The sequence below is a fragment of the Tamandua tetradactyla genome, chromosome 13 (assembly GCF_023851605.1).
Source record: "Tamandua tetradactyla isolate mTamTet1 chromosome 13, mTamTet1.pri, whole genome shotgun sequence".
NCBI lineage: Eukaryota > Metazoa > Chordata > Mammalia > Pilosa > Myrmecophagidae > Tamandua > Tamandua tetradactyla.
In genome coordinates, this window is record NC_135339.1 from 21,406,948 (window position 1) to 21,420,578 (window position 13,631).

General features: G+C 34.6%; 1 protein-coding gene across 5 annotated transcripts in view; it reads right to left on the reverse strand.

Annotated features, from left to right (window-relative positions):
- Positions 1 to 1,013: 1,013 nt before the first annotated feature.
- Positions 1,014 to 13,631, reverse strand: part of SAMD8 (sterile alpha motif domain containing 8) — a 73,307-nt gene continuing 60,689 nt past the window's right edge. For 4 of the 5 annotated variants that reach the window (XM_077124834.1, XM_077124836.1, XM_077124835.1 and 1 more), the window contains 2 exons: positions 5,755 to 5,905; positions 1,014 to 5,587 (listed from right to left, as the gene is read on the reverse strand). In XM_077124834.1, the coding sequence (XP_076980949.1) occupies positions 5,283 to 5,587; positions 5,755 to 5,905 (456 nt within the window). In that variant the 3' untranslated portion in view covers positions 1,014 to 5,282. Of the gene's footprint in view, positions 5,588 to 5,607; positions 5,906 to 13,631 lie in introns of those variants that run through there. The other variant, XM_077124838.1, reaches the window with a different exon arrangement.

A 13,631-nucleotide genomic window follows, 5' to 3' on the forward strand; every position in this document is an offset into this window, starting at 1 on the left:
TTGGCGGTTCCTCAAAAAGCTGAATATAGAATTGCCATACGACCCAGCAATACCATTGCTAGGTATCTACTCAAAGGACTTAAGGGCAAAGACACAAACGGACATTTGCACACCAATGTTTATAGCAGCCTTATTTACAATTGCAAAGAGATGGAAACAGCCAAAATCTCCATCAACAGAAGAGTGGCTAAACAAACTGTGGTATATACATACGATGGAATATTATGCAGCTTTAAGACAAGATAAACTTATGAACCATGTAATAACATGGATGGACCTAGAGAATATTATGCTGAGTGAATCCAGCCAAAAACTAAAGGACAAATACTGTATGGTCCCACTGATGTGAACGGACATTCGAGAATAAACTTGAAATATGTCATTGGTAACAGAGTTCAGCAGGAGTTAGAAACAGGGTAAGACAATGGGTAATTGAAGCTGAAGGGATACAGACTGTGCAACAGGACTAGATACAAAAACTCAAAAATGGACAGCACAATAATACCTAATTGTAAAGTAATCATGTTAAAATACTGAATGAAGCTGCATCTGAGCTATAGGGTTTTTTTTGTTTTTGTTTGCTTGTTGGTTTGTTTGTTGTTGTTGTTTTTTACTATTACTACTACTTTTATTTCTTTTCTTTATATTAACATTTTATATCTTTTTCTGTTGTGTTGCTAGTTCCTCTAAACCGATGCAAATGTACTAAGAAACAATGATCATGCATCTATGTGATGTTGTTAAGAATTACTGAGTGCATATGTAGAATGGTATGATTTCTAAATGTTGTGTTAATTTCTTTTTTTTTTCTTTCCGTTAATAAAAAAATAAAAAAAAATAAAAAAAAAATAAAAAAAAAAAAGAATTATATTAGGGTATATGTCAGAGACTAGATATTGTATAAGGATTTAAAGTTGCAGGACTCAATCATTTGCAAAAGTAAAAACTTACCATATAAAAAATAGACCAGCTACATTAATATTGCAAGCACATTGAAATAAAAGACTGCAATCCAACTTTCAAATGTTTTATTTTTAGTGTTTTTAAACATTTTAATACAACAAAGATATAAAATAATATATATTAGTTAAATCTGGATTTAATTTAGAATCAAGCTATTTACTTATGTACAATACTGTGCTTCAAGGTATGGCTACCACAGGAACTTTCACATTTTCTAGTAATACTAGTTTCTCTGTGGATAGGGAGAGATTTGGGTAGAATTCTCAAAACTTACATGTCCAAGCTAATTTTGCTTCCCTCATTAAGTAACAGTTTTCACTTCTTTTGTTACTAGCCAGAAATCCTCCACTGTCCTAACAATCCATAGATTCTCTAATAAAAAATTATTAAGATTAAACATTTGTAATATGACTTTACTAACTGGTAACATTGCTTGGCTATCTATGCTCAAATCTTCAAACAATCCAGTAGATTAGATTGAAACAACAGACTTGAAATAACAATAAAATTAGCATAGTATTCCTTCTCCCTCTGTCAGGCACAAAAGCTTTGTTATGCTGAAACATGGAGTACATCTAATAAAAAGCCTTTTGATTACATTTAGAGTAGAATATGTTCTAAAAACCAACTTATTGGCAACTGAAATATCACATAGTTTTTTTTGTATTTATACATCTTTGTATTGGACTCGATGCAAAGGAATAGGTCACATTTTATTTTTTTGAAATTGGTGGCATTTGCTAGGGGCAATTTTAGCTATTCAAAGACAGGAAAACAAAACAAAACAAAAAAACCTCTTTCCTTTCTTATTGGTCACCTGAAGCATTGCATTCTCACCTTTGATGTTCCTAACAATTCTCTACAGAAGTCTAGGGAGAATTCAGGCTAAACTTTACATATCCAAGTAAACTTAACATTAAAACTGACATGCTTTGTTAGCTTTGAAAATGTCTAAGTGAAATCATTACTGCTTTAGAAAGCAACTGTATTATTCTAGAAGAGTTTTTCTTGTGTCAAGTACCTGAAAACCTCAAAGAATCAAGTGACTATAATTATAATTACTTTTGGTAAGGGTTAAATCTACAAAAAAGACTATCAAAGAATTAAGATGATTAAACCAGAGAGTTTAAAAGAAGAATATAGTTAATGTTCTCTGAAATTTGGAACTAGGATCCTTAAAAGAAGTTTACTATTAAATTAATGATGAAACTGCTTTTTGCTGAATATAGTCAAAGCAGGTTAGAGTTATGAAAATTACTTTAGTAACAAACACCATACAAACGGATTTTCCTAAACCAGACTGCTTCACCTTAGTTATTAAAGGATTTGGTTCCTCTGTTCCTCACTTATAAATTATAAGATTTTTTTGAATTCTAAGTAATAACACTCAGGGTAGGAAGATCACCACTTGGAATGTTGTTCTTAAAACATAGTTATACCACCAGCAGATCTATCTGGTCAGTGGGTTTTTCTTGAGATCAACCCATACTTATTTCACTGACTGGTTCTAAGGCTAAGCTTACTGCTTTCTGATTTGAAAGGATACTAATAAGTAGAGCAAGCATATAGAAGTTATATTTTTGCCCTAGCAATTCTGGTCACAGAGAACTCTGTACACAGCCAAAGGAGGGTGCCTCTAAATTATTCAGCGATAACAGCAAAACTTGCCTTCTTCAAGACCAAAATCAAGACCTACCAAAATCAATTATTCTGGGAGTAACACTGCTTTTGCCTGGGCTTTCAGAAAGAAAAAAAAAGGCAATGCTGTCCCCCAAGAACAAAGAAAATACATCCAAGACTTTCAACATAACCTCCCAGTTTACATAACAAACCAAAAACCTTGGTTTCTTCTATATTAATGTCTCATAAGCCTGCAAAGGGAGAACCAAATACAAGGTCAAAAATTAGGTAGTCCTAACTCATGTAAACTTCTCTCCTAGCCACATTCATGCCCAAAATGTAAACATAAATACGATCTTCACTATAGTTCAGATTTTTACAATAAAAGAAATACAAACACATAAAATCTGGAAATTTCTGGACAATACAAAAAAGTGACAAAAATGTAGGTTTCATGTTAAAAAAAAGCTGAAAATAATTTTGTCACAAATTTTCCAAGAAAGAGGATCAGAGATGATTAATTTTTGTAAACACTGCCTTGTAATAATTAGAACAATAAATTATAAAATCTAGCTTACCTGTTTCTCAAAACAGATACGAATAAATGCAAGGCTGAAAAGTTATTTTATAATCCTCATTGTAGTCTGTTGTTAGGCCACTTTTAATGGCAATAGCTCTACAAAGCTAGATGCTTTTTTTTTCTTTTCTATTTTGCTTTAGAATAGAATCCATGTAAAGGAAAGAAGACTGAGGTTAGGAAACTTACCATTAGGTAGCTATCTCTTTAACATTTTAAGATTAATGCTGCCACAGATTTTTTTCTGAACTTCTTCTCAAAAGCCAATATCAGTCCCTCCCTAGCTAAATTTGGTCCTGTTCTGCCACTTGGAAAAAAATGGCATATCACTTCTTTTGACCTCAAGGGTCACACCCATTCTAACTGGGAGGAGAAATATCCTTTATCCTTCATGATTATATAATTTCCTTAGATGAAATGTTTTCATTTTTTTATCCCAAGCATGTAAAAGAATCAATAATTTAAGACATTAGATGATTCTGAACTATGAGATTTAAAATATAATAAAACTGGAATTGCCTTGTATCATTTCTCAAATGAGAAATAAAAAATAATGTTCAGAACAGATTCAAATGGGTGTCATTCAGCATTGGGTGAAATGTGTTTGTGTAATACCACTTTCCTACCAAATTCATTTAGTATTCCCCTGTAGCTCATATGGGGTGGGAGTGTGAATTAAAGTATTTCACCAGGTAAGGAAGGAATAGGCTTCTTGAGGGGCCTAATTTTAGATTTTAGTATACCAGCACATTTTCTAACTTCTTGTTTAAAAATGGAATGTAAACACTACACAATTAATATTCCAAGTGGCTAAAGCTTACCAGTTGAGGTTCAAATTCTAATTCCATAACCATCTTACTATCATAACTCCTACACAAAATCATTAAAAGTAAAGTGACAGATGTTATCATGGGGGAAATTACTTAAGGTACTAAATTTCTAGTGTTGTAAACAGCAACTAAATTATAGCACATCCTGACTGTCAAAATAAGATTAAATAGAAAGAATGTATGTACATATTTTATTTAAAAATAGAAAATAACAAAACCTTTTAGTATCCAAGTATGTCTGAGACTGCCTACTTCTGTTTAGCAAGAAGGAGATATTTCAATAACCAAGTTTTATTATGTCTGAAACTTGTTATAAATTTCTCTCCATTAAGAGAAAAAGAGTTTGCATGCATACCTCTCTATTTAAGGACATAAGAACTTCACCTAGCATCTGGTAAAACAGTCCTATTTTGCTTATTTAATAACATCATTAAAAAAGCATAAAATTGGGCTGTCATCTATCTAACAACTATAGCACAAAGTGATTCCAGGTACCTACATTTCTAAGATTAAGTCAATTTTATTTTTACGTATGCAACCATTTTTCACTCATGAATACCTTCTGATGGTCATACTGAACGCATAGAACAAAACAGGAACTGCAACGTTTGTTGCATCTTTGGTTAAAAAAAAAAGCCAGTACTACATCTGCACTGATGAGGCAGATGGTTTCCTCAACAGTACTGTCACCTCATCAGCTGCCTCTTTCACTTTCTTCTTGTTTCAGGCATCCGGGTTTATTCAGTATACTTTTCTTAAAGACAGTTCAGTAGGCAAAATTATTTGTCAATAAAATGTATCACTTTCCAGAGCTGCATTTTCTAAACAGACACAGAGATTAGTTCAAAGAACAAGTATTGCTCACTTGGTAGCTATTTCTCCTTTAAAGATAATAAGGAGCTTCAAAAAATATTATTTCTTGACTAGAGTATTACTTGGAATCAATAAAAATTCTCAACCAGCAAACTGATGATTTGCTTAAGTTCAGTAAGAAAATACTCAACAGGTAAGGGCAACAGCCTGACTTCAATCACAAACATTATTAACTCTCCCTAAAGAGAAGGGCAGAACACATATACTTAAGTTTTCTGTTCAAACAGCTATGTAAAGACCCTTGATTGTTTTCTTGCTTTTTACAATCACAGCCCTGCTCCAAACAAGGAACTTTACTTTGTCAACACATAAGCCAAAAAGCAAGGTATTCAGGAACAACCTAGGGGGAGAAAGCATCGTTATTCATTTTCAACAATTACTTTGCATTTAATCACGAACCCATGACAAAGATACTGTCTTCAACCAATCAGTCTTTTCATTATCGTTGGTTTTGAAAATGGCCAACAATATTCATTAGGCACCGTGCCATTAACATTGCATTCAAAGAAAGAAAACATGGGAAACCAAATCCTTGCTCTCCTGCTCTGCTGATATGCTCTGGTATTGGCCAGAGTATGGTAGTACAAAAAGAGTCTTGTTGTGATATAAAAAGCAATAAACACATCAATGGAATAATGTTCATGGGCAGCCAAAATGAAGAAGATTCCAAAGAGGTTGAGAACCCAGGATAAAGTGTGCAAGAAATTCCAGCTTCTTGGTGTATCTGAGAAAAGGACAGAAAGATCATTTCAAAACCACACTCCTTTCAATGCCTCTAAGTTACAAGGTTTCTTATGTCAATTCTGTTTTACCCATTCTTCATTGGACTTCCCATAGTCTCCTCTGCAGCCTGTCATCTAATATGCATAGCAACACTACAGAGATACTTACATTCAGTGACAAAGAAATTCAGCATAGTCAGGACAACTGTGTGGCCACTGAACATATAATCTCCACAAGTGTGAACACCAGTCAGGGTCATACCAAAGCCACTCCAAATGGCAAAGGCCCGGTGTAATTTCTCCCATACACTGCCATATATCTATAAAGAAAATTATGAATTAGTGCTTCAAATGCTTAGTGAATTAGAGGTTTCCCAATATCCACTCCCACTGAAATTCAAATGCTGAGACTTAGAAGTAAGAACTCATTGATTGTAACCATATCAAGAATGTTTGTATGTTTGTTTGTCGTTTACAATAAAAATATAAAAAAAAAATAGTAGGATCTAAGAACTTAAAGCAAACAGATCCCTATCCTAATTTTATTTATTTATTTATTTATTTATTTTGCACCAGCAGGCACCAGGAATCAAATTTGGGTCTCCAGCATGGCAGGCAAGAACTCTGCCTGCTGAGCCCCTGTGGCCTGCCCACTAGCCTAATTTTAGGCAAACCTCAAAAATGGCGGTCAAAATTTGACTATACGCAGAAATATTTTGGTAATGAAATGAAATCAATATGATTCAACTTTTCCACTAGGAATTCCTTTACAATAAAAGGTCACTTTAATGCAAAAACATTTCCAAGTTTTTAATTCAGTATTATAATAGTAATTGCTCAACTATCCTTTGCCAATGAAAAATAGGCTATGACAGAAACCAAAGGCTACCATTCAATATCCATCCTCTCCTTCTTTCCTGAATTTATTAAAATTCCTCAATTTTATTTTGAGGCAGTAGTGAATTCAGCCAAAAAACTGCATTTCCCAGCCCTCCTTGCAGCTAAGTGTGGCCATGTGGACTAATTTCCTTACAATAAAATATGAATAGAAGTAGAACTCTATTTGCAAAGGAAAGACAAAATAGTTAGGAGGACTTTTTTGTCTTTTTGCCTTTCCCTCATTTAGCCTACAACTCAGATATGATAGCTGAAGCTCTGGGAATGCAACTTCTTGGGCCACAAAGTGGCCTTGAGGATTCAAACTAATTAACTTAAGGATTCAAACTAATGAGGATATTAGAGTAGAAAGACAGTAGAATCATGGTTTTTTGATTACTCCACTAAATTACCACATGAGAACTAGATTGCACTTTCAGACTTCTATTATAACACAGAATAAACTTGTGAGTTTAGTAAACCAGTCATTTTGGATTTTCTATTATTTGCAGCCAAACTTAATCCCAACTCCCACACATAAATTTTTTTTAAAAATCCATTTTGAGAAAGGATTCGAGAAACATTCATTTAAGAAAAAATGTATTTAATATACAATAACAATAATGATATAAGAAATAGCTCAAATTTCACACACACCATGTACAAGATATGCTAAGTGCTTTATGTGTTACTGCATGTAACTCCCACAACAATCCTATGAGGTGATTTAATTGTGCAGATGAGGAAGCAGTGGTTTAGAAAGTTCTAATCGGTAGTAAGTGACATGGCCAGGATGTGAACCTAGTGAATCCAATTCTAAAGCCCAATCTATGTCTTAAACATTATACTGTGGGTAATGACTAAAAAAAACAAACTCACTAGATATCACAATCCCATCAGAACTCTTACCTGCTGATTAAATACTGCCCAGCTTTACCTTTCTGCCTTAATTGAGGGCATGGGAGAGGAATTTATTATTGGAGAAAATGAGAGAAAAGGTGCTAAGCAAGTGCTCATTGTTAGGTTTTTCTCTGAAGTCTAATGAGGACAGAGTCAGTGATGTTACTATTGTGAAAGTAAAAAATTAGGCAGCGCAGAGAAGGATGGCTAGGAAAATGGTTCTGCCAAAGATTGGAAACAAGTGATACTAGTCAAAAGAAAGCAATTACCACTCAATTATTCAATTCTCTCTATCCCTTTCCATCTTCACTGTCCAAATATTCTTCTACAAATACCCAAACTAAAATACTCCACAGAATGAACAGGATGTTTTAAGAGGATGATTTGCTTTAAGTGTGTTTTTTCCTTAAGGTGGACCCATTGCTAAATTTCATAAGCAATCATGCTCTTGGATTCTGTCCCCAATCCTCCTATGTCTCTGAATGCAATTTCAAGCAATTAATTTATTACAATTAAAGTGCCTGAAGAAGTTCACTGTAGAGAATCTGATTGCTAGTTATTATCACCTTAACGTTCTATTTTTAACGATTGCTTGAAGTAATACAGGTCGATAAGTAGGTTATATTATGACTTAAATGCAATTACAGTATTTAGGGCAGATTCAAATAGAAATGTCCATATATAATGGTAATGAAAAATAGGCACTAGAGGCAGAAAAAGCTTGTCCATACTGTAGAGGATGGCATTTATTTTTGTAATACGTGGCACCCTATGCACATCTATCCTCTATAGTAACTATCCTACAATTAAACCTCTCAGCTACAGAAAATTCTCTTTTCAGTATATAAGCCTATATTTTTCTTCTTTTAAATCTCTTCTAATCAATTAGCAGAGCATTTTGGAGGAAACTGTTCTATATCTATTTCAAATCATGTACAAAAACAAGTTCAAAACAGATTAAAGATTTAAATATAAAAATAAGACCATAAAAGCATTAGATACCATTTTTTGTTCATCAAAATGTCAGTAACTCAAAATACTGACAATAAGAAGTGCTGGCTAGGGGATGGGGAAACTGACATGGATACTGGACATGGATATTAGTACTAGCACAAAACTGGTTTTTCTAATGGGTATTTTAGCAATATGTATCACAACGTTTAGTGGACATACCCTCTTTCTTTTTTTCACAGGGACAGGTACCAGGAATCCAACTCCAGTCTCTGGCATGGCAGGTGAGAACTCTGCCTGCTGAGCCATGGTGGCCCACCCTATACATATCCTTTTGAGCTATAATTCCGTTTCTAGGAACTTATCTTGAGGAAATAATTGAATAAGTGCAAAAGCATAAATGTACAAGGATGTTTATTGTAGCATTGTTTATAAATAATAAACTTTGGGAACAACATAGACGTCCATTATTTGAAGACCTGTAAATCATACAATGGAATACTCTGCAGCTATTAAAAAGATGATGTATAGCCATATGTATTTCTTCAGAAAAACAGTAAAACAACATACTATTAAATAAAAAACATGGTAGTCAAAGATGTCTGAAATGTAATTCTATCTTTTGTTCAAAAGTACCTATGTAGGGCACCCTGCCTGGATCAAGCTGGTGGGATGAGATGCTTCAGGGTTCTATCCCTCCACAGAGGCTATGAACAACCAGACAAGAACTGGAAGAAACATCTTTCCAAAAGTTCCAGAAAACAGTTAAAGCGTTGCAGTAACAGGGCAAGCACCAAATTAAGAAAAAGGCCACTTAAAAATGGTTGGATCTCTACTGAGCCAGCCTTAAGAGCCAACACTGTCCAGCATTTGTAGTCTCAAAGCTAAAGAGATAACTTAAAGAGAATAATTTGTGGATTTGCCAATTTTTTTCATTTAAATGTCAAACAATAAAATGGCATATAAAGTAATTTTAATGGAAATGCCAATTTTGTGAAATAAAGGTCACTTATTATCTAAACATTACCACACACACAAAATTATAGGCTCTTGGCACCTTGGCTGGTCCCTCCCCCATCCCCTCACTGGCACAGTGCAGAGCTGGACTGTGTTCCCACTGCAGATCCCTTGTTTCAGTTCTAGATGGGGCAGAGTAACCCTTGTGCACATACTGGAAGCATGTATTTCTGGTCCAATTGGTCTGGTGGTGGCCTAAAATACTTACTGTCACAGAACCATCATAGAGCTCTCCTAAAGAATGCTGTGGGAAAGCAGTCAAGTTGTGCTGCCTAAGGCAAGGGATTGCCCAGGCTGTGAGGAAATTATTTCCTGGGGAAGAGGGGATTCCTAGGTTGACAAACCAGTACAAGACACATGCACAGGAAGGATCAGGGAGACCCCTATGCTTTGCCTGGAGCTATTCTCCAAACTCACTATTTGGATAAGCACTGAAGGAGAACACTTACACAGATCAAGTTGCAAAGACTGGGAAATGCATTTTTATTTTTTTCTCTTCTTTTTCTTTTTTGTTAGCTCCTAGTATTCAAGGAAAGCTCTGTTATAATACTAGCAGGATACAGACTTATGAAAAGGAAACAAACACAGCTGAAGGCCACTGTAACAGAAATTGAAAGTTCCTTTGAGAGGGGAATTCAGCAGATTGGATTTGGCAGAAGAAAGAATAGGTGAACTTGAAGATAAGACAATTGAAATCATCCAGTCTGACGAGAAGGAACAAAGAATGAAGAAAAATGAATAGAGACTAAGAAAACTGTGGGGCACCATCAGCATACCAATATATACATTGTAGGAATACCAGAAGGAGAAGGAGAAAAAGGAGCAGAGAGATATTCAAAGAAATAATGGCTGAAAACTTCCCATATTTAACAGAAGACATGAATATACATATTCAAGATGCTCAACAAATTTCAAACAAGATAAATCAAAACAGACCCATGCCCAGGAACATTATAATCAAATGGCAGAATGTCAAAGAGAGAATGTGGAAAGCTACAAAAGAGAAACAACATGTCACATACAAGGGAGTTTCAATAACATAAAGTGTTGATTTATTACTAGAAGCCATAGAAGCAAGAAGGCAGTGGGAAGACATATTTTAAAACTATTAAAAAAAAAAAACTGTTAATCAAGATTTTATATCTGACAAAACTGTCTTTCAAAAATGACCATATGATGGCAAATGATGGTGTATACTTATGAAGGAAGGTTGTGCTGCTACAAAAAGGAACAAAATCATGAGGCATGCAATGATGTGAATGAACATGTGGGACATTGGGTGCGACAAAATAAGCCAGAAACAAAAGAACAAGAATGGTATGGTCATGTTTAGAAAATGCTTATAAGAAAACAGGGACCTAGATTGTAAGCTTTTAGGGCAGACACATTAAGTCCGGAGTGGTGATTATTATTTCTGGATTTTGAGAGGCTGTTTTATATATATATAATCTGATGTTTAGTGATAAGAAGAAAGCTGAACTGGTTGCAGTTAAAGTAATTCAGAACATAGGGGTAAGGAAGATGGTGTCGATCTTTCAGACCCACACATACTCTTTGAGACCAATGGAAGAAAGGTTTATTTGGTCTGGAACTTAAATTTTCTGTAGTGCATAATCTAATTCAACCTATCTGTATAGCTCATTTGAATAAATGAAACACAGGGAGCCCAGAATAAGAAAGAGGTCCTTTAATCCTGTATAGGTTATTGTAATGCCTGGATACATCTTAGAGTATATTAAGCAGATAATCAAAAGTATTGGCAAAGACTCGAGGGATGGGAGAAAGAATATGGAACTATTAAACCTTACCATCAGGGAATTCCCTGATACTGTGTCAAACTTTAGGGACACCCAAATCAATAGGTCATGACCTCAATCTTGAGGCTTACTCTTGTGAAGTTTATGTAAGTAGGAGAGATGCTTAGACTACCTATAAGCATGCCTTAAGATTTACTTCTCGAGGACCTCTTTTGTTGCTCAGATGTGGCCTCAGTCTCTCTAAGCCCAACTCTGCAAGTGAAATCATAACTCTCTCCCCTACATGGGACATGACATCCCCAGGTGAAAGTCTCCCTGGCAATGTGAGACATGACTCCCAGGGATGAATCTAGATCTGGCACCATGGGATCAACAATTCCATTTGACCAAAAGGAGGAAAAGAAATGTAACTAATAAAATATCAGTGGCAGAGAGAGTTCAAATAGAGTCAAGAGGCTACTCAGGAGGTTGCTCTTATGCAAGAAGCTTCAGTTAGGCCTTGCTACCTATCATAACCTGTCAACCCCCAATCAGGATCATTCCAGCCAAACCTAAAGAATACCTAGGGCAATTTTTAAGATTCCACAAAGGTTCCATGCTCTAAAGTAACTTCCCAGAAACCTACAACCTCCAGATGGGTCCCTGGTCCAGATAAGTCCTGAAACCTAGCCCAGCCTCTCCAGAACATCAGATGGTTGCATCTCCCTACCCTATATTAGTAACAGTCCTTTCCAATATGAAAAATTTAGAATTGCCATAGCCTGAACACCCCTATAGAGAGGGATGGAAAGATCAAAGGTGATTGTGGAGTTACACAGAGAAGATAGGATTTAACAAATGAATATGAATGCTGAATCATTAAATTGATATCTCTTTTTGTCTCCAGTATTTTAGAATAGCTAGAAGTAAAAACCTAAAATGTGACATTGTAACCCATGTCAAAGTCTGAAATACGTTCTACAACTAATTGTGGTGCTGTGCTTTGAAATTTATAACCTTGTTGTATACATATTATTTTTCACAAAAAAAGGAGGAAAAAAGTCGATTGTGATGATTAAAAAAATATTTAAGCCCTCTAGCCTCCTATATTCTGGAGCAGCTAGAAGGAAAAATCTGAGCGAATAGTACAGTAGCCCATGACAAATTCTGGGATCTGTCCTATAGCTACTTGTTGATGAACACTTTGAAAACTATTGTTTTTTATTTCTTTGCTTTGTGTATATATTATACAATATAAAAAGTTTTAAAAAAATGACCACAAGATTAAGACATTCCCAGATAAACAAGAGCTGAAGGACTTTGTCACCATTAGATTGACTCTACAAGAAATGCTAAAGGGAGTACTGCAGATTGAAATGAAATAACTCTAGACAACTGACTGAAGCTACATGAAGAAATAAAGATCTCCAGTAAATATAATGATGCAGATAAACATAAATACCAGTACTATTTTATTTTTGAATTGTAATTTCACTTTTTACTTCCTAATAAAACTAAAAGGCGTATGACTAAAATGGAATGATAAATCAAAATAAATGGTTTTGGACTCCTAATGTATAAATATGTAATCTGCGATAAGAACTACACAAAGGTGGGGGGTAGAGGGGTGGAGGAACATAGTTTATGTATGCTGGTGAAGTTTTTAGCTGGTATCAAAGTAAACGAGATTGTTATAGATTTACTACGTTAAATTTAAGCCCTATGGTAATCACAAAGAAAAATCAGAGAAATGAAAACTTAAGGAGACAGAAAATAGAGTGAGAATTACTAGAGGTGGGGGTGAGAGCAATGGGGAGCTAATGTAAAATGAGTGTAGGGCTTCTGTTTGGGATAAAGGGAAAATTCTAGTAATGGATAGCAGTGAGGGTACTACAACATTATGAATGTGATTAATACCAATGAATAGTATGCTTGGAAGGGTTGGGATGAGAAGATTTATGTCATATATATATATTTCCACAATTAAAAAAGATAAAGGAACTAAAGAGATGATGACAATTAAATGCAATACATGATATTGGATACGATCTAAGAATGGAAGACAAAAGGTTCAAAAAGACATTATTGGGACATAAGAGAAACTTAGAATATAAAATGTAAACTTTATATCAACTTTAAATTTCTTGAACATGACAACTGCACTTATGGTGATTATTTAAGTGAATATCCTTATTTGTAGGAAATACACATGAAAGTACTATATGTTCAAGAAATATGATGGATGCAACTTGCTTTCAAATGTTCAGAAAATAGATAGATGATACATATAAATAGATGACAGAGAAAGAGAGAGACAGAAAGGAAGAAAGAAAGAAAGAGGGGGGAAGATGAAGGGAGAGAAAGAAATGGGAAAGGTGACAAAATGTTAAAATTGGTGGATATGAGTACCTGGGGGTAGGGGTATGTTGGAGTTTCCTATATAGGGTTTGTATTATTTTTGCCACTGTTCTGTAAGTTTGAAAGTACTTCAAAATACAAAGTTAAAAAAAAAAAGAAAAAGAAAAAAGTATCTATGTATATAAACTGATGTGTGTATTTATGAACA